The 20474-nt window shown below is 43.0% G+C and overlaps 1 protein-coding gene across 13 annotated transcripts in view; it reads left to right on the forward strand.

The window, feature by feature from the left end:
• The first annotated feature begins 4392 nt into the window (after nucleotides 1–4392).
• SYNJ1 (synaptojanin 1) overlaps nucleotides 4393–20474 on the forward strand; it is a 119003-nt gene continuing 102921 nt past the window's right edge. For 11 of the 13 annotated variants that reach the window (XM_030579026.1, XM_030579035.1, XM_030579053.1 and 8 more), the window contains exons 1-2: nucleotides 4396–4468; nucleotides 6014–6159. In XM_030579026.1, the coding sequence (XP_030434886.1) occupies nucleotides 6036–6159 (124 nt within the window). In that variant the 5' untranslated portion in view covers nucleotides 4396–4468; nucleotides 6014–6035. Of the gene's footprint in view, nucleotides 4469–6013; nucleotides 6160–20474 lie in introns of all 13 variants that reach the window. The other 2 variants (XM_030579088.1, XM_030579127.1) reach the window with 1 other exon arrangement.

Genomic DNA, 20474 nt, shown 5'->3' on the forward strand with positions numbered 1-20474 from the left:
ACTGAATCTTTCAGAATGTTAGAGCCTCAAAATTATTTTTGGGGAACCTGCATGGAAACATGCGGCTATGATGTCACAATGCTTTTATATGAAGTCTTTAACCTCATTTAGCTACCTAATGTTGCAGGGCACCATTACTGCATGATACAAATTATGAAGTTATTTTTTTTTCTTGAAAGGCAAACAAATGTGACAATCCTATCTGTTCATTTGATAGTTACCCAAGTGGAAATTAAATATCCCATGATCATGTTTCTAAAAAATGGGGACTAAATCCAGTGTCTAAGATGATAATCTGGTTTTAAATTTAAGTGCACAAATTAATTATTCTATTTTAGAGTTAATAGTTGAGAGATATGAGCTTGAGAGAAATTGGAACTATAACTAGGAAGCTCCATAAATTTGTAGCTGCAGATAGAGGGATAGTCATGTTTTACCTGAAACTGAACCTCATGCTAGTCTAGTAAAAAGGATGTTTTGTTACGAGAGTTGAACATCTTTCTGAATCCAGCATACCTCAGAAATAAATTCTGCAGTGGCATTAGCTGTGTTAGTCACATTAGTGTGTTTCCATTAGATTGTTTAATGGCATTTAAACATTTCTGTATTTATAATTTTTAACCTTTCATTTAGAGTAAAAATGTACAAAATACACTAATCAAAGTAGAATAAGAGAGGCAAAGTGAATAATAATAAAAAGTTTGACAAATTAAAAACCCAATCCAACAAATCACATAGAATATACTCTGACTTCAGTAGGACTACACATCTTCTTACAAATATGTGCTTAGGTGCTTTGCTGGATCCTGGCCTGTGAAATCTGGTAGGGCACTCTCCATTTTGACTAGTGTTTGATGTATTACCAGAGCTGCACAGAGATGCACCAGCCAGCTCAATGGCAGTTCAAACACAAAATGCAGATATGGTCCCTGCCCTGAAGAGTTTGCAGCTGAGGAACCCTCAGCCTGCATCTCCATTTTGCCACAGTTATTTTTAGCAAACATCATGGACAGGTCATGGGCTTCCCAGAATTCTTGTTTTATTGCCCACAACCCATCCTGTCCTTGACTTTTACTAAAAAATTACCATGCAAGTTTTCTCAGCAACCACCCTGCCAGTCAGTTAAGAACACAAGAATGGCCATACTGGGTCAGACCAAAGGTCTATCCAGCCCAGTATCCTGTCCCCCAACAGTGGCCAATGCCAGGTGCCCCAGATGGAGTGAACCTAACAGGTAATGATCAAGCGATCTCTCTCCTGCCATCCATCTCCACCCTCTGACAAACAGAGGCTAGGGACACCATTCCTTACCCATCCTGGCTAATAGCCATTAATGGACTTAACCTCCATGAATTTAACAGTTTAAAAGAGAACTAGATATAGTCCTAGCCTTCATAACCTCCTCAGGCAAGGAGTTTCACAGGTTGACTATGCGCCATTTGAAGAACTTCCTTTTATTTGTTTTAGACCTCCTGCCCATTAATTTCGTTTGGTGGCATCTAGTTCTGATATTATGGGAACAAGTAAATAACTTTTCCTTATTCACTTTCTTCACACCACTCATGATTTTATATACCTCTATCATATCCCCCCCAAGTCTCCTTTTTTCTAAGCTGAAAAGTCCTAGCCTCCTTAATCTCTTCTCATATGGAACCCATTCCAAACCCCTAATCATTTTAGTTGCCCTTTGCTGAACCTTTTCTAATGCCAGTATATCTTTTTAGAGATGAGACCACATCTGTCTGCAGTATTCAAGATGTGAGCATACCATGGATTTATATAAGGGCAATAAGATAGAGGATAAGATGGAGACTATCCCTTTTTTAATGATTCCTAACATCCTATTTGCTTTTTTGACTGCTGCTGCACACTGCGTGGACATCTTTAGAGAACTATCCACGATGACTCCAAGATCTCTTTCCTGATTAGCTGTAGCTAAATTAACCCCCATCATATTGTATGTATAGTTGGGTTTTTTTTCCAATGTGCATTACTTTACATTTATCCACATTAAATTTCATTTGCCATGTTGTTGCCCAATCACTTAGTTTTGTGAGCTCTTTTTGAAGTCTTCACAGTTTGCTTTGGTCTCAACTATCTTGAACAGTTTAGTAGCATCTGCAAACTTTGCCACCTCATTTTTTACCCCTTTCTCCAGATCATTTCTGAATAAGCTGAAAAGGATTGGTCCTAGGACTGACCCTTGGGGAACACGACTAATAACCCCTCTCCATTCTGAAAATTTACCATTTATGCCTATCCTTTGTCCCCTGTCTTTTAACCAGTTCTCAGTCCATGAAATGTGGGGAAGGATAGCTCAGTGGTTTGAGCATTGGCCTGCTAAATCCAGGCTTGTGAGTTCAATCCTTGAGGGGGCCATTTAAGGATCTGGGGCATAAATCTGTCTGGGAAGTGGTCCTGCTTTGAGCAGGTGGTTGGACTAGATGACCTCCTGAGGCCCCTTCCAACTCTGATATTCTATGAAAGGATCTTCCCTCTTATTCCATGACAACTTAATTTACATAAGAGCCTTTAGCAAGGGAACCTTGTCAAAGGCTTTCTGGAAAGCTAAATACACTATGTCCACTGGATCCCCCTTGTCCACATGCTTAATGACCTCTTCACAGAACTCTAATAGATTAGTAAGACACAATTTCCCTTTACAGAAGCCACATTTACTTGCCAAACAATTTATATTGTTCTACATGTCTGACAATTTTATTCTTTACCATTGTTTCAACTAATTTGCCTGGTACTGACATTAGACTTGCCAGTCTGTAATTGCTGAGATCACCTCTAGAGTCCTTTTTAAATATTGGTCATTGGGTACAGAAGCTGATTTAAAGGACAGGTTACAAACCACAGTTAATAGTTCTGCAATTTCACATTTGTTGGGTGAATACCATCTGGTCCCAGTGACTCGTTACTGTTAATTGATAAACTTAAGTCCAAAACCTCCTCTAGTGACACTTCAATTACTCAGATTTGTCACTTAGAAAGGACAGCTCAGGTTTGGGAATTTTCCTAACATCCTCGGCCATGAAGACTGAAGCAAAGAATTCATTTAGTTTCTCTGCAATGACTATCATCTTTAAGTGCTCCTTAGCACCTGCTTTTTCCTAATGACTGGAGTTCTCTCCCACAGAGAGGTAACCTCAGTGTGAGAGGATACCCCAACGTCATCTGGAAGGAGGGTCCCAACTATGGGAAGGTTTCCCTCTACTCCCATTGACTACTCCCCTCCCCTGGGCCTTTCACCCTCCTTAACAGCACAGGGTCTGTCTGACCAGAGGTGGGACAAATCTACAGTGTCCCAGAAAGCCTCATCAATATACCTCTTTGCCTCCCTTAGCTCCTCCAGTTCCACCACCCTGGCCTCCAAAGCCCATATGTGGTCTCTGAGGGCCAGGAACACATTGCACTGAATTCACACATATGCCACCCACCCATAGGGTAGGCAATTATACATGTTACACTGAGCACAAGAACAGGATAGCCTCCACTTTGCCGCTTGAGCTTTTACCTGCATTCTGTCCCACAGCTACCTAGGTTAATGAAAGAGTTTTTGTTTAAATCAAGAAGTTTTGATTATAGTTTGGTTTAAAGAATGTCAAGTGTACCTCAACCCTTCCAAGCTCCCTCTCAAAACTCCCTGGTAGCAGCCCCTGGTCACTTACTCATGGCTTTATAAAGCCCTGGCCATTCTGACAGCCCCACCCCCCGACTGAGGCTCAGCCAATGAACAGAGACCTCCAGCTGCCAGCACAGGGTCCTTCAAACAAACACACACAGACACTCACAAACAAGCGCAGCAGGCAGCAAGTACCCCCAAACACATCCTACACAGAGCCATGTAGCTGATGTTTCTTTTAAAGAAAAGCCGATTCTCCCCGATCCCGGGCCTCCAGGCGATGAGGTTTTAAAACCCGAAGCGCTGTCAAGCCTGCAGCAGGCTCCCCTTGGTCAGGCTGGTTTCCCAGGCCTCAACCCGAGGCTGGGCGAAATACCGCCCAGCCCAGCCCAGCCCTGCCCGCTCCCACTCACCCCGGGCTCAGCCGGGTTCCCGGCCCGGCCGCTCATTTTAGACACACATTTAACTCATATTCCCCTCCCCGTATCCGCCCGGGGCGACCACCCTGGCCCCGACTGCCCCAGCGCGAGGCATGGGGCGGAGCCGACACCACCCCCAGCCAGGCCAGCAGGCTGAGGCGGGGGGGGATCTCGCGCGCCCCTCCGCTTGGAGGCTCGTGAGCACTTATACAGGTGACAGGAACGGCCCCGTCTTACTGCCTCGCGCACCCAGCCCCACGCGCAGTTCAGCTCTCCCGCTTCGGCCCCTCCAACTTCCGGTCCCGGGCGGCGCAATGCGGAAGAAGCGGTCGGACCAGAGCGGAAGTGAGGTCAGCGCTGTTGCCGGCAGCAGCAGCAGCGGCGGCAGGAGGCGGCCCTGGAAGTGGCGGCGAAGCCGGTGAGGGGCCGGGGCGTTGGACGCTGCGCTGTCACTGGGGCCCGGGGCAGGGGGGGGGCTGCGCGGCTCAGCCCCGGGTGCGGCCGGCGCGGGGCTGAGAGAAGCGGCGCTGCAGCAGCTGCACAAGATGGTGGATCCTTGAGCCTCAGGCCGCACGGCCGGTCTGTCTGTCTGTCTGGTGGGGGAGGTGTTTGGTCTGTCCGTCCATCCCCGGGGAGTGGCGGGGCCGGGCCGGGCCGCTTGTCTCTCAGCTCGCGGGTTTGCCTGTCTCTGCCCGGGGGGGGGGGGGGGCGGCTCTGCATTCTCCTCCCGCGCGAGCTGTTCACCGCGCACGGCCCCTGGGCATTATCCCAGGGCGCCCCGAGGGGGCCGCGCTCAGGGTGACCTCTGCCGTGTCTCGTCCCTTCCCCTCCCCGCCGCTGCCGTTAGTCCTCCGCGACGCCTCTGGCCCTGGCGGGGGGGCTAATCCGAGCACGGCAGAGGGCTCTGTGCCCGCTGCGCCCCCGCCCCCCTGAGGAGGCAGGTAAATATCGGGCCCTCTCTAGAGAAGGGAATTGAGACATGGAGAGGCTCAGGCGGTACTGCTAGGATAAAAGGTAACCCAGATGTTTTAAAAAGGCACGTTAGTTTGCTAGAATAGTGTTCTTTAGTTTACTTTTCCCCTTTTGTAGTTTCCCCCTTTCCTTTTTGTTTTGTGTGATTAAAATTAGCCTAATGACTGAGTTCCCTTTTATTTATAGTCTCTCTTTTTAGCAAGTTTATCTTCTGGTTTCTAGACAATTTCACTAGCCCAGTGTGCTAATGACTGAGTCATAGTAAATACTATAGAGGAAGGTTTAAATCCAAACAAACAACAACATTCTGCATCCATTAAAATGACAGTAGTACCAAAAACTCTTCTGTCACCACTAGGTTTTGTAAAAATAAACTGCTTTGGGGCTTAAACTATTGACAGTGTCCCTTTCCTCAGAGTCACTAATAGGTTCCACTTTTAGCTCTATCTGGGCTCCCAGTCACCTACTTTTCATCATTAGGTAGTTGTCACTCTTTGCTCGTCTTGTCATGGACTCCCTCTCATCCACATCCAAGGAAGTGGGTATTCATCCAGGAAAGCTCATGCTCCAAAACGTCTGTTAGTCTATAAGGTGTCACAGGACTCTTTGCTCCTCTCATCCAAGAAATCATAGTCTGTTAAATAATGTTTGTGAAATGGTTTTGTTAACTTGGTGAAATTTGCAAATGAGCTCTTTTAAAAGTTGCTTATTTAGGTGCTTATGTTCTAAAAAACAATTCATTGTAATGCTTGTCTATAAATATCCCTTCAATACATTTTTCTGAGCAAACTGAGCTTTGTCCTAAATCATTCAGCCCTTGTGTGAGTTCTGTCTGTGTTCTTCATATTTCATGTCTTCACCCTTCTTCTCCACCCCACTCCCAATTAATACTCTCTTAAAATACCTGAGTGAGGATAAGAATTGGGACTGCTTTGCAGTGAGAACCCTGAAGGTAAACAAGCTTTCACTAACGTGGTCTTGTATTGGACAGGGCTGCCTCTGATAAAGGAGAAATGGCTTTCAGCAAAGGATATCGGGTCTACCACAAACTGGATCCACCTCCATTCAGTGTGATAGTGGAAACCAGAAATAAGGAAGAGTGCCTCCTGTTTGAGTCTGGAGCTGTGGCTGTCCTCTGTAAGTCAATATGTTTTATTTAGTACAATGTGAAAAGTTGACTGACATGAAAATGCATTCTATCAACTATATTTTTATTTATATTTACTTAACTTACAGAAGATGAAGATGACTTGTTACGTCACTTAGTCTGTTCTTTTCCCAGTGTTACATTATTCGCCTTTATACAGTAACTAGTGTTCAGTCTGCTTTAAAATGAGTAAAATGGCAAGGCTTTTCTACCTGCTTAAGAGAGAATTCTACAGTTTAAATGACTTTACTGTCAAAGTTTATGTTGACGTTTATCCTACATTTTTTCTGTATTTATTTAATTCTGTTACTCCTAATTATATTTTGTTCATCATAATATAAACTCCTCCTCCTCTGTATGTGCCATGCAGTTATTTTTCCAACTAGTCAACTATTTCCTCACAAAAATTCCATATTTCTCATTTCTGTTTATTATCTAAAATTGTTTGTTCTCTCTGATCTCGGAAGGCTTTCATTTCTTAATCTTCAGTTTTGTTTGTATTATTGCTTTGTCTTGTTACTTTCTATAACAATATATTGTCCGTTTCTATTCCTGAGGCCTGTTAAGAAATCACAAATGTGCATATATGCAGTACATCTTAGATTACTAGTAAGTAAAATTTTTTTGAAGAAAGGTATTTTTACATAGCAGTCACTTTTTTATAAATATTCAGTGAAGACTATATAAAATGATCAGTGTAATTTTCACATGAAAATATTTACTGTTTTTGATTCACTTAATTGCTCACAAGCATTTGGCATCTGCAGAGTGACATTCGATAGATGCAGTTGTAGGTCTATAAGCCATTTCAAGGCCTCTTCTGTGGTGTGGTGGATACCATCCAATTCACCTTTGAATCCATGTTTGGAGTACTGAATTATGATGTGTTTGATGGTTTGGATGTTATCACCGCAGTTGCCTGAAAATGAGTCTTGAGTTTACACTTGTGCATCAAGTAGTTGTATCTTCCATGGTTTGTTCAGATGCAGCTCAATGTGGTCGAAAGTCTGCATGGCAGGTTGAAATTGGGAGGGCGGCTTGTTGAGTCTTGGCTGGAATGATAGATGGGGTCCAGATGCTTTGCCATTCCCAGGCTGCATTCATAGACATGAGGTGGTCATGAGTTTTCATGATTTCAGGCATTGTTGGGGTATGTTATCCATAATCTGTGAGATGGATGGTCTGGGTAGTTTTTGGTGCATTTAAGTTCTTGTGCTGTGGCTGTATCTCTGTGGATACCTGGAGATTTGATGTTTGCTAAATAGAAAGCCATGGTAGAGGTGTAGAGTTCCTGTGATGATTCAGCTGCCCATCCACAAGTTAGGCATGGAAGCTTTTTGTCCACGCCGGTGCGCGGTACTCTGCAACTTAGTATGCCAGGACCAAAGCCAGTTTTTGTAGCACCAAGGCAGTTGATCCCCAGCTTGTTCCCACTAACTTCTGAATAATGTTGACGTGAATCTTTGCTTTAGAGGCTACTTTTTAAAGTTAGTCATGAAAGGTGAGTGTGTGGTCAAGAATGACATTGAGATATGTTTGCTTTGCGTCATAATGCACAGTTTCACCACAAAACTCAACAATTAGTGTTTTGTGTGATGCTGTTGTCAAGATGGAAAGTAGAGACTACCTATTTGGTCTCAGCTGCAACTTGCCTCCATGATCTTAAGGTCAGATGTAAAGGTCACTTCAAATTCTTTAAAGCTATGGGCCTGAATTGCGAGTGCCAGGTCATCAGAATACACAAACTTCTGCGCTATCATTTCAGGCATATCGCTCATGTATACATTGAAGAGTGTTGGAGCAAGTACAGAGCCTTGTGGTAACCCATTATTCAAAGTGAGCATCTTGCTGGTTTGACTTTGAGGTACAGTATATGCTCATGGTGTTCAGGAGTCTGAAAATCTGCGCACAGAGGATCTCTTTGGCCAGCTTCAGTTGCAGACAGACCTTCCAGACTGTCATATCCTAACAGATTGATGAAAGCAGTACTGTTCTTGAGTTTTCATTGGAATATAGCTTTGATGTTTATATTGAGGGCCAGGACCTGGTCACAGCAACTTCTGTGCATTCCAGCTTGCTGCTTGGGTTGGTGTGCAACTGCTTGGGCCTTATTTGGTTTAGAATCATATGCTCCATCACCATGTAGGTGGTCCTCAAGAAAGAGATTAACCTGTAACTAAAAGGGTGATCTGCAGGTCTTCCAGGCTTTAGGAGTGCAATAACCTTGGCTTTTCTTCACACATGGGGATTTCACTGGTCTTCAGGATGTTGGTGAAAAGTTGCATCATCTATTTCCATGCCAGTGAACTCAGGATGGACACCATCTTTTCCTGCTGCTTTTCCCAATTTCTTGCATCAATCTCCTTACCTGTGAATGGTCCAGACCATTGGAATGCTGGAGGGCATGTGGATGTCACCTGCCAAAGTCAGTGCTGGACTTGTTTGCGATACTGTTTTTGTTCACTGGCTGTTTTGATGTCCACAAAACTTTAGCAGTGAGAGCATTGACATTCATCTGCAGCCTAGTGGCATGTGAGGATTTGCAGCCCCCAGGTGTCACAGCAAGTTCTAGGCACGTCTGCTCAAGCGTATGAAGTTTAGACCTACACTTTCAAGCCACTGTTTCTGCCTTGCTGGATCCAGTGATGCCAGGAGTACCTTTCCAGCTTCTAGATCTCTAGAATCATCATATTTGTGGAGGAGCTTGTGTTGCTCTGTACCTCCGGGGAACACCCTGTACCCCCATGTTCATCCCTATATGGTTGTGTGGTATCCAATGCAAAGTTTGTCATGTTGGGTGTCTTTGGAAGGCTCATGATGCACTGAGTCCTGTTGTTATAGTAATGTTATAGGTTGTGATTTTATATATATAGTTATGAGACTGAAAATATGTCCTCATTGCTTAAAACATGCCCAGGCAAAAACTCTCCAGGAGCAGAGGGGCAGTTCATGCCTCATCAGGGCCATGTATGGGACAAGCCCAGCCCAGCCTCACAGTCACCCCCTTTCCCTTAGTTAGTTTGGGGCTACAACAAGGTAATGCTCACCTGACTCTGCAAGGGGGTTTAGAGGCAAAGCCAAGAGGGAAGGAAGGACATGATAAAAGGGAGAGATGTTTGCCATGTGCGCTTACTCTCTCTCACGTCCGTCTACAGACACTACCACCAAGTGACTGAAGCACTGATCAAAGGAGAGAGCCTAGCTGAGCCCAGCTAGCCTGTGTGAGAAGCATCTAAGTTTAAGGGCACTGAAACTGTTAAGATCAGCTTAGAATGCGTTTTGCTTTTATTTCATTTGACGAAATCTGACTTAGTGCGTTTTGACTTATAATCACTTAAAATCTATCTTTGTAGTTAATAACTTTGCTTGCTTGTTCTGCCTGAAGCAGTGCATTTGGTTTGAAGCTGTCAGACTCCCCTTGGGATAACAAGCTTGGTACATATCAATTTCTTTGTTAATTTGACAAACTCATATAAGCTTGCAGGGTCCAGTGGGCATAACTGAACGCTGCAAGACAGCAGTTCCTAGGGTTGTGTCTGGGACCGGAGATAATGGCTAATATCATTCGGTTGCACAATCCAAGCAGCAGCTGGCCAAGAGTGCCCACTCATGTAGCTGGGAGCAGCTTACATGCTAGAGGTTGTGTGTGAACAGTCTGGGAGTGGGTGTTCACAGCAGAGCAGGGTAAGACTGGCTCCCAGAGTCGAGGATTGGGGTGACCTAGCAGATCACTGATCCAGATAACACCAGGGGAACGTCACATAGCTCTTGGCTCCCTGCAGTCCAGCAAGGAGTGTGCGATGATTTGAGTCCCTGGGGGATGTTCTTCTTTGTGGTGGAGAGTAAGAGTGCAATGAAATGGTCAAAAGTCTTTGGCGTTGGGGAACTGTCGGAGATTGTGTTGTCCACGGTCACAGTAAAAGTGGTCCAGTCCTCTTCTTTGATGTTCCAGCGCAGTGCTGGATTTGAGTAGAGAACTGGGATTTGAATGCCAATATGATTCAGTATTGGTCTGGGCTGGCTGTTCTGGAATTCACTGAAGACCATCTGCGATGCAGGTATTGGTGTGCCTGTATCATCTTCAGAGGTGAATGACAGGTCAGGGCAATATTGTCTACCCCATCTTGCAGAGGGGAAAGTGACGCACTGTTTTGCATAAAAAAGGAGGTGCATATCATTTGCCGATGTCTAGTGTGTCAGTTCTTCACTTGCCATGCTCTTTGCTGCATAGCCCCATTGCGTGTGGTGACTATTAAAATTGCCCATAACCACAGCAGGGTTTGGTGCATTCTGCAGAGGTGGTTGAGGCCACTGTGCACCAACCTCTTACAGTGTCTAATTTAACTGTGTTCATATTTGAATAATTAAAAAAAATGCACTAAACATAAAATAATTCACCCTTGCAGCAGTCCTTGTTGCCTTTTTAAATTAAACTCAGTACTTTCAAGCTTCTGATATTCTGAAGAAATGCTTAAATTCAAATTTAATCAAATCTGAAATTAAACTATCAAATCAGTAGTTTAATGCTGAGTAGTATTACAAATTCGCAAACTTAAAATGTCATTATTTTTGCCATTTTTGGCAGACATCTCCATTGTGGTACAATGTGGTTAACCTTTTAGTGCAGTTCTCAGCAAGTGATTCCGTCTTGTTTGTAAGTAGTTGTTTTATATTTACTGAGCTTCTTCCCTGTCAGCTCGGTAGACACTGAGAAGACATAACATATAGGGCAAGCTCTGCCACTTTAGGCACTCGTCCCCTCATAACATTCCAGTAAGCGTAAAGATCCAGTGGGCTCATGTTGAGCGCTGCGCAGAAACACCAACCATTGTTCACACAGATCTGGTGAGGGATGAGAGGTGGTCGCTTGCTGTGCTGATCAGTGTTTTGTTGTGTGTCTGGAGTCTGCCTGGGACCTGCAACTCCTGGCGTGAAACTGACACCACAAAGAACTGAGTTCTCGGAAGCTGCCCTTAAATCACAGATGTTGACACTTCTCCCTGAACGCCTGCGTTCCCTCGTGGCCCTAGCCCCCTGAAAACTCCTCCCCATGACTGTTGGTCTCTTACCTCCAGCAGCTGCATGTAGCTCAGGCCTGGTCTACACTACGCGTTTAAACCTAATTTAGCAGCGTTAAACCGATTTAACCCTGCACCCATCCATACGAGGCCCTTTATATTGATATAAAGGGCTCTTTAAACCGGTTTCTATACTCCTCCCCGACGAGAGGAGTAGCGCTGAAATCGGTATTGCCGTGTCGGATTAGGGTTAGTGTGGCTGCAAATTGACGGTATTGGCCTCCGGGCGGTATCCCATAGTGCATCACTGTGACAGCTCTGGAAAGCAATCTGAACTCGGATGCACTGGCCAGGTAGACAGGAAAAGCCTTGTGAACTTTTGAATTTCATTTCCTGTTTGGCCAGCGTGGAGCTCTGATCGTCACGGGTGGCGATGCAGTGCCAAATCCAAAAAGAGCTCCAGCATGGACTGTACGGGAGATACTGGATCTGATCGCTGTATGGGGAGACAAATCTGTTCTATCAGAGCTCCGTTACAGAGGATGAAATGCCAAAGCATTTGAAAAAAATCTCCAGGCTATGACAGAGTCCACAGCACAGTGCTGTGTGACAAGCGTAACGGACGGAAAGACAAAGAATCAAATGGATGCTCCTGGAGGGGAGGGGGTACCGAGGTCTCCAGCTATCCCACAGTCCCCGCAGTCTCCGAAAAGCATTTGCATTCTTGGCTGAGCTCCCAGTGCCTGTGGGGTCAAACACATTGTCCGGGGTGGTTCAGGGTATATCTCGTCAATTTAACCCCCCCACACACTCCCCCATGAAAGAAAAGGGGAAAAAAATCGTTCCTTGACTTTTTTTTTCAATATGTCTACTGCATGCTGCTGGTAGACGTGGTGCTGCGGCACTGAACAGCAGCATCCTCTCCCCTCCCTTCCCCGGTGGCAGATGGTACAGTGCAGAAGAACTGGTAGCCGTCCTCATCGTCATCCTGTGACTGCTCCTGGCTGGCCTCAGGTGAGGTCGGCCGAGGGCACCTGGGTAAAAATAGGAATGACCCCCGGTCATTCCTGGCAGATGGTACAGAACGGCTGGTAACCGTTTTCATCATAGCAACTGGGGGCTGAGCTCCATCAGCCCCGCCCCCCTTTCCTGTGTAAAGAAAAGATTCTGTACTGCCTGGACTATCATAGCAGCGGGATGCTGGGCTTCTCTCCCCCCCCACCATTTAATGTCCTGCCTGGACTATCATAGCAGCTGGAGGCTGCTTCCCCCTCATTTTGTCTCACTAAAAAATCAGTGTTTCTTTATTCCTGCATTCTTTATTACTTCATCACACAAATTGGGGGACACTGCAACGGTAGCCCAGGAGGGAGGGTTGGGGGAGGAGGGAATCAATGAGTGGGGTTGTTGCAGGGGCACCCCCTAGAATGGCATGCAGTTCATCATTTCTGTGGGATTTGACATGGAGCGGCTGTGCTCTCTGGTACACTGGTTCTCTAGTACACTTTCCCCATATTCTAGGCAGGACTGACTCTATTTTTAGATACAACATAAAGGAGGGAATGACCTGGGGAGTCATTCCCATTTTTGTCTTTGCGCCCCTGGCTGACCTCAGCGAAGGCCAGCCAGGAGCACCCATGACAGCAGCAGACGGTACAGAACGACTGACAACCGTCTCTGCTATCTTGCAAAGACAAATGAATGCTGCTGTGTAGCGCTGCAGTACCGCCTCTGTCGGCGGCATCCAGTACACATACGGTGACAGTGACAAAAGGCAAAACGGGCTCCATGGTTGCCATGCTATGGCGTCTGCCAGGGCAATCCAGGGAAAAAGGGTGCAAAATGATTGTCTGCCGTTGCTTTCACGGAGGAAGGATTGAATGACGGCATTTACCCAGAATCACCTGCGACACTATTTTTGCACCATCATGCATTGGGATCTCAACCCAGAATTCCAATGGGCCGGGGAGACTGCGGGAACTATGGGGTAGCTACGGGATAGCTACCCACACTGCAATGCTCCAGATATCGACACTAGCCTCGGTACATGGATGCACACCGCCAAATTAATGTGCTTAGTGTGGCCAAGTGCACATTATACAATCTGTTTTACAAAACCAGTTTATGTAAAATTGGAATAATCTCATAGTGTAGACATACCCTGTCATGCAGCCTGTCCTGCCCACCCGCCACTGCAATCCTAGTGCTGGAGAGAGCCTGGATTTCATGTTGTTGTTTTTGATTCTGCGATTCCATCCGTGTTCTTGTTGTTGTGGATTTCATAGAGCCCTACCATGGTAGAAACTCCTCTTTTGCTCATTGCAGGCAACTAAAGAGTGGAGAGAGCATCCCACTCACTCCCCTTGTTAATTCACTGTAGAAGTGCTGGGAGGGAAGTCATTTTCCTGACCAGATAACTGCTGCTCTCTCTATAGTGCATAAATATTTCATGACAACTCTTATTTTTAAAATATTAAAATGTATAAGTACTTTTGTTTACTAAATGGGATATAATTGTATAGCAGCCTCCAACAAAACTCTAAACACAGGAGCTGTAGATACGCTGACATTTACTGCTAAAGCTCTGAGACCAGTGGTTTTCAAGCTGTGGTTCACAGACCTCTGGGGGTCTGCAGACTATCTAGGATTTCCAAAGGGTCTGCACCTCCATTTGAAATTTTTTAGGGGTTCCCAAATGAAAAAAGCTTGAAAGCGCACTGTCTTAGAGCAGCGGCTCTCAACCAGGAGTCCTGTGGACTCCTGGTTGAGAGCCGCTGCTCTAAGACAGTGCTCACCCTGCTGGGCTCTGGAGTTTTAATAGTATGTTGGGGAGGGGGTGTCTCAGATAAAAAGGTTGAGAACCCCTATCTTGGGAAACCTTAGAGAAAGCATGTTTGTGGGCTTCCTGCAGAGCAGTATAAGAGAGTGTGATAGCTTCATAGTAATAAATGACTAGAAAGTGAAACTGACTAGACACACAGTACCTTTGAATAGACAAAGGAAATATGTTTCCTCTAACCTTTCAATGATAACTTCCTTGTTACAAGTAATACATAAAGTTAAACACTTTAGACATATGAGTCTTGAACTGCATTCCTTTCGTTGTTCAATAACTGTTCCGAACCATTCCCATTACCCGTTTCCCCTTTTACATTTTCCCCTCGACTGTTTGTTTGAATGTGTTGTCTTAAATCACACATTCAGTGCAGATACAACTTGCACTGAACACTACGTGGTCAGTGTATGAAATTTTAATGCTAGTACAGAGCACCCAACTGAAAAGCCTCTGAGCTTTTTAAGGTTAATACTTTTATCCCTTCCTTTCCAAATGGGAGGGGGATGGGTTTCTGCTAAGATGACATTTAAGGGGATCCCGTAGGTTTGCACACCTTTCTTCTGGTCAAGTTCAAATTCCAAAACCTGTGTGTTCTGGAAGGTGCATGTTCTGGAAGGTGCAATGTACTGTGAGGCTGGCAGTACTGAAGCTGGTAAATGTCTTCTAAGACTCAGTACATTTCATTTGAATGTGTAGTATATCATTGACAGTACATATACCCAAGGGTTATGGTTGTTAATGGAGTTGTGGAGAACATAAAACTGCATTTCCTACTTCTGTGCATCCAAGCCACAACCATGTATTCATGTTTAATGTATCATAAATTGGAATTATGAGGGAAAAATACTTTTCTTACAATTTATTCTGCAGTTCTGCATGCTATGAATTCTGCAAAAAATTACTTTGTCTGCAGCATCCAGCAAAAGTATAGTGTGTGCTTTCTGTAGTTTTGAGATGATGCTGTGCTGGATTTAAATGGGAATGTGCTTTTGATTTGGCTACACCTGCTAGTGGTTTAGGTTACACTTTGCAGCTATTTAGGCAGCTTTTCTGCAGGCACACTTACAATGAAAGAGACTGTTCTTTCTTCTGTTTCCCTTGCTTGCACTGTATGTGGAACGTCTGGAGGCTTCTGGATTGGAATGGAGAGCTTTTGCTTATTCCTTCCTTGTGATTGGAGATTTGGAGCAGTAGTGCATTGCATAACTTCCCTCAAAGATAAAGAGAGCACAGTTGCTGCTATTTCTACATTTTGAGGAACTGCTGACATGTGGATAAGAAGAAGGCTTCAAAAAAGAGAATAAAAAATGAAGGGTTAGGTCTGGAATTGGATTCTAGTTCTCTTCTGTTTTCAGTTGAAGGCCAGATCCTCACCTCCAAAGCTTCAAAAGATTTTGATCCAGCAACTTTAGTGACCATCTCTATTAATGACTAGCCGTGACAGCTACACTTTCCTTGGACAGAGCTGCTTGCAAAGCCCAGGACAAAGAGATTGAAAAGAAAACATTCTTAGTCAAGGGGGTTCAACTGTAGAATGATTATCTGGAAGATCAGACTAATGATACTCTTCATATTATGCTGCAAGATGCTTCTTTTTGACAAAGCATTTGCACCATAACCAGGATAATAATTATAGATGACTTCTAGAAATCTTATTTTCCCAATAGATGTTCTGTTAATCAGGAAGGGAAGAAGAGTAGAAAAGTCCAATAGGTCTGCTAAGTAACTAATCATGCAGTTTTATTTTTGGAGGGAAGGGCTCAGATCTGTGTTGTATGTTGTACAAAACATGAGGAGGAAAGATAGAGTTAGTTCTTAAATTGAGACATAATTTCAAATGATTAGGACTCAAACAAAACTAGTAAAATTATTTAATCAGGACAAGTGACCTAATGAAACAGTGATAACTCAAGAAAGAAGAAAAAAGCTTCTTTAAGGGTTGAATTAAGTAATACAGGCAAAGAGTCTATGCACTGCGAAGTTATGGATGACATAAACATATTTTTTCCTTTGATTTTGATAGCTCATTTTAAAGAGCTCATAAATCAGTTAATGGATTCTGATGTTGGTCTCCTTGAGATTGTTGCTTAAAGTTAGAATCTCTTGCTCATTTTATATAAGTTTAATACAAAATTTTGGAATATTTGCTTGAGTTAGATCCTTTGGTCCATTTAGTCTTTGCTCCTGTTTTCCCTGGTGTCTTTGTCTAATGAGAAGATCTTAAAAACAGTGTTTCTCAAGCTGGGGTCGCTGCTTGTATAGGGAAAGCCCCTGGTGGGCTGGGCCGGTTTGTTTACCTGCCCCATTCGCAGGTCGGGCCAATCGTGGCTCCCACTGGCTGTGGTTCACAGCTGCAGGCCAATGGGAGCTGCTGGAAGCAGTGGCCAGTAAGTCCCTCGGCCTGCGCTGCTTCCAGCAGTTCCCATTGGTCTGGATCAGCGAACTGCGGCCAGTGGGAGCCGCGATCAGCTAGACTTGCGGACAGGTCAGGTAAACAAACTGGCCCGGCCCACCAGGGGCTTTCCCTGGACAAGTGGCGACCCCAGTTTGAGAAACACTGCTTAAAAACAAAAAAAACAAATCAGTAGTAAGTGTAGAACAATATGTAGCTTTCGCAAATGTATTTTTTAATTAAATAAAATGCTAATATGTAGTTGTAATTACTCTTTCCAGTTATTTGTCTTAAGGTATTCCTTACATATATTATGGTAATTATAAGAGGAAAAAATTGTAAATATCTGATTGTAGCTTGTGCACAATCTATCCTCGTATCTCCTTTAAAACTTTTATTTTTTGTGAATGCTTTTCTGTTCTTCACTGTATGATGTCTCTGCACCACTGTTTTCTCTAACTTTATACCATATACACAGTCTGCCTTTTTACTTGTACAAAGCATTTTAAATACAGGCTGTATGAAAGACGCTAAAATACAGAGGGATGGAAAATATATTAAGAGTTATGGCTAAACTCCCAGTCAGAAAATGATAGTTAAGGTTGTATACTGAACTTCAATCTTGCCCCTTGTGTGGATTCATTATGGTTAGGTTTGGCAGAATTGAATTTTTTTTCATAATTTTGATAGATATCAATGTTTGTTTTTAAGCATTTTTTTTCAATTATCAATTTAAATTTTCACAGGTGTGCAAAACTATGTGGGGGTCAGACTAATGATCGTAGATGTTAAAGTTAAAACTTTATAACTGAAACATGAATTGTCATGTCAGAATATACAAAATAAACAACATTAAATCAAACTCTGAATTCTCAAACAGCATTTTTCTTACTTTGCCTATCTGTAAATTTTGATTATCATTGGTGGAAATAGTTTTTCATTGGTTTGTATGTGTACCGTGAAACTGACACTTACCAATTAAAATCTAATCCCTTCCAAACCTGATTATGGTGCAGTATCACATGAGCCTGTGTTAGGTTTGAAATAAACTTTTGTATTGTTATAATTCCTTAGATACAAATGTGCGTCATCTTTTAATATTTTCTTATGGTTTTTCTACTTGGATTATATTCGTCATAATGTTTCAGTGTGTCTGTATTTATCTTAAATATTTGATGTAAATTCCTTTTTATTCAAGGTATGTGTTCTGACTTCATAAGCATCCATGTAATATACACTTTTCAACCAGCCATTCAAATTTGCTTTGGTACAATGCAGAGGATAAGGCATTTAACAATAAAAGTAATTTTGGTGGTCTGTATGTTTCATCATGTAATCTGACAATTAGACCAAAAAATCAAAATTGTTGAAGAGATTGTTGATTGTGATAATATAATGTAAAAATCATGTGGTTGATCTAAATATTCACTTGTCTGATTGTGGTTTTGTTTCCACTAAAGTGGCAGTAGTTGAAAGAATTTAAATTTTCCAGATTAATGAACTTAAACTTGAAGTGGTATTATTCAGACAGGTATCTTTTTATGCACTTATCTCTGATGTATCTTTATTCAGAACTCAATGTTTTTACTGGTTTTCAGTATTAAAATGTAATGGCTAGGATTTGAAAAATCTGTTTTTGTTTTTGTTTTATTTTATTACTTCATTGAGATCTTTGCTTTTTGATTCACTCCTCCTCCCCAAAATCTTGAAATGTGTGTGGGCTGTTCTATCCTTTAAATGTCTCAGCAACGAATAATTATATCACCACAATGTACTGAACTGTGAAAGTGAAACTAAAAATCACGCCTGAAGATACAGGCTATGCTCAAAATTGCTCAATCTGTTTATTTCACTCTTTTAAGCAAAGCATAAAGATAATCTTCAGTTGTATTCCTTAATTAAACCCATCCTGCTCCCATTGAAGAGGAGCAGTGTTGCCAACTCTAGTGACATTTTTTCCTAAGGCCTCAGCTCCTTGAGTTACTTAATTATGTAAGAACCTCAGCTGTAATTCAAAAACAAAAGTGTTTTCAGTCCTCGTAATTACAAAGACAAACTTGAAAACATAAATCCTAAAGGCTCAAAAACCTGAAGATGCACAAAATGAACCCTAAAATTATTAAAGCTCTCAAGGTGGGGTTTTTTTTTGATAGTCCAACACACAATTTTTTGAACCTTTTGAGGTGGTAATACTATGAATTTTGCCATTGATTTTAAACAGTAACAGTACTTGGTCCTAAATAAACTAGATGCAAGGGTCAGAGTTACACTTTTTAAGGCTCCCAAAGTGTCTGTCTTCAGAAAGTGGTAGCCTCTTGCTACATAAATATAATACTGCTTACCTGATTTACTATAGATCTCTTTCATCTTCTTTGTGACAGGTTGGATCACAGAAACCCCCTTGGGAACTGCCACCTGATGTGCCGAGACTACCTCTAAGCCCATTTTCCCTGGCAGCTTGGGGCTCCAGTGCCCTGCCTGGTTGGGCTAGACATGCTAGCCTGCTACAAACACAGACCCAGGTCTGAACCACGTCTCCCAAAAGCTTCAGGCTTAACCGAAAACAGCTTAAGAAGTGTTCCTGTCTCCAACACTCAGATACCCAACTCCCAATGGGCTCCAAACCCAAAGTAAATCAGTTTTACCCTGTTTAAGATTTATACAGGGTAAAATCAAAAATCGTTTGCCCTCTATAACACTGATAGAGAGGTATGCACAGCTGTTTGCACACCCTGCCCCCCAGATGTTAATACATACTCTGGGTTAATTAAGAAGTAAAGGGTGATTTTTATTAAATACAAAAAGTAGGATTGAAGTGGTTCCAAGTAATAACAGACAGAACAAAGTGAATTACCAAGCAAAATAAAATAAAACATGCAAGTCTAAGCCTAATACAGTAAGAAAACTGAATACAGATAAAATCTCACCTTCAGATATTTCAATAAGCTTCTATCACAGACAGGACGCCTTCCTAGTCTGGGCACAATCCTATCCCCTGGTACAGTCCTTGTTCCAGCTCAGCTGGTAGCTAGGGGATTTCTCGTGACCACAGCCTCCTTTGTTCTGTTCCACCCCCTTATATATCTTTTGTACAAGGTGGGAATCCTTTGTCCCTCTCTGGGTTCCCGTCCCTTCTTCTAAATGGAAAAGCACCAGGTTGAAGATGGATTCCAGTTCAGGTGACATGATCACGTCACTGTAAGATTTCATTACCCACTTGTGAGCACACTCCTATACAGGGAGACTTACAAGTAAACAGAGCCATCTACAGTCAATTGTCCTGGTTAATGGAAGTCATCAGAATTCCAAACCACCATTAATGGCCCACACTTTGCATAAATACAATAGGCCCTCAGAGTTATTTCATATTTCTAGTTTCTGATACATACATACAAATAGGATGAACACACTCAGTAGATTATAAACTTTGTAATAATCACTTACAAAAGACCTTTTGCATGAAGCATATTCCAGTTACATTATATTCACACTCTAGCATATTTTCATTAAATCATATAAAGTGCAGCGTCGCACTCTTCACATCCAACAAATTGCATGGAAATAAGTTTTATATTTGTAAACTGTAATACAGTAACTCCTCACTTAACGTTGTAGTTATGTTCCTGAAAAATGTGACTTTAAGCAAAATGATGTTAATCGAATCCAATTTCCCCCTAACATTAATGTAAATGGGGGAGGGGGGGAAGAGTTAGGTTCCAGGGAAATTTTTTTCACGAGACAAAAGCTGTATTTTATGTATATATACTAAACACACGGTATAAGTTTTTAACAGTTTAATACTGTACACAACAATGATTGTGAAGCTTGGTTGAGGTGGTAAAGTCAGAGAGTGGGATATTTCCCAGGAAATGTCTTACAGCTAAACGATGAACTAGAACAGCTCAGCCCTCAAGGGTTAACACATTGTTAATATAGCCTCACAATCTACAAGGCAGCACAAATGGAGGGAGGGAGGGGAGACAGCATGGCAGACAGACACACGCGCTGTGTGTGTGTGTGTGTGTGTGTGTGTGTGTGTGTGTGTGTGTGTGTGAGAGA

The sequence above is a fragment of the Gopherus evgoodei genome, chromosome 1 (assembly GCF_007399415.2).
Source record: "Gopherus evgoodei ecotype Sinaloan lineage chromosome 1, rGopEvg1_v1.p, whole genome shotgun sequence".
NCBI classification, from domain to species: Eukaryota; Metazoa; Chordata; order Testudines; family Testudinidae; genus Gopherus; species Gopherus evgoodei.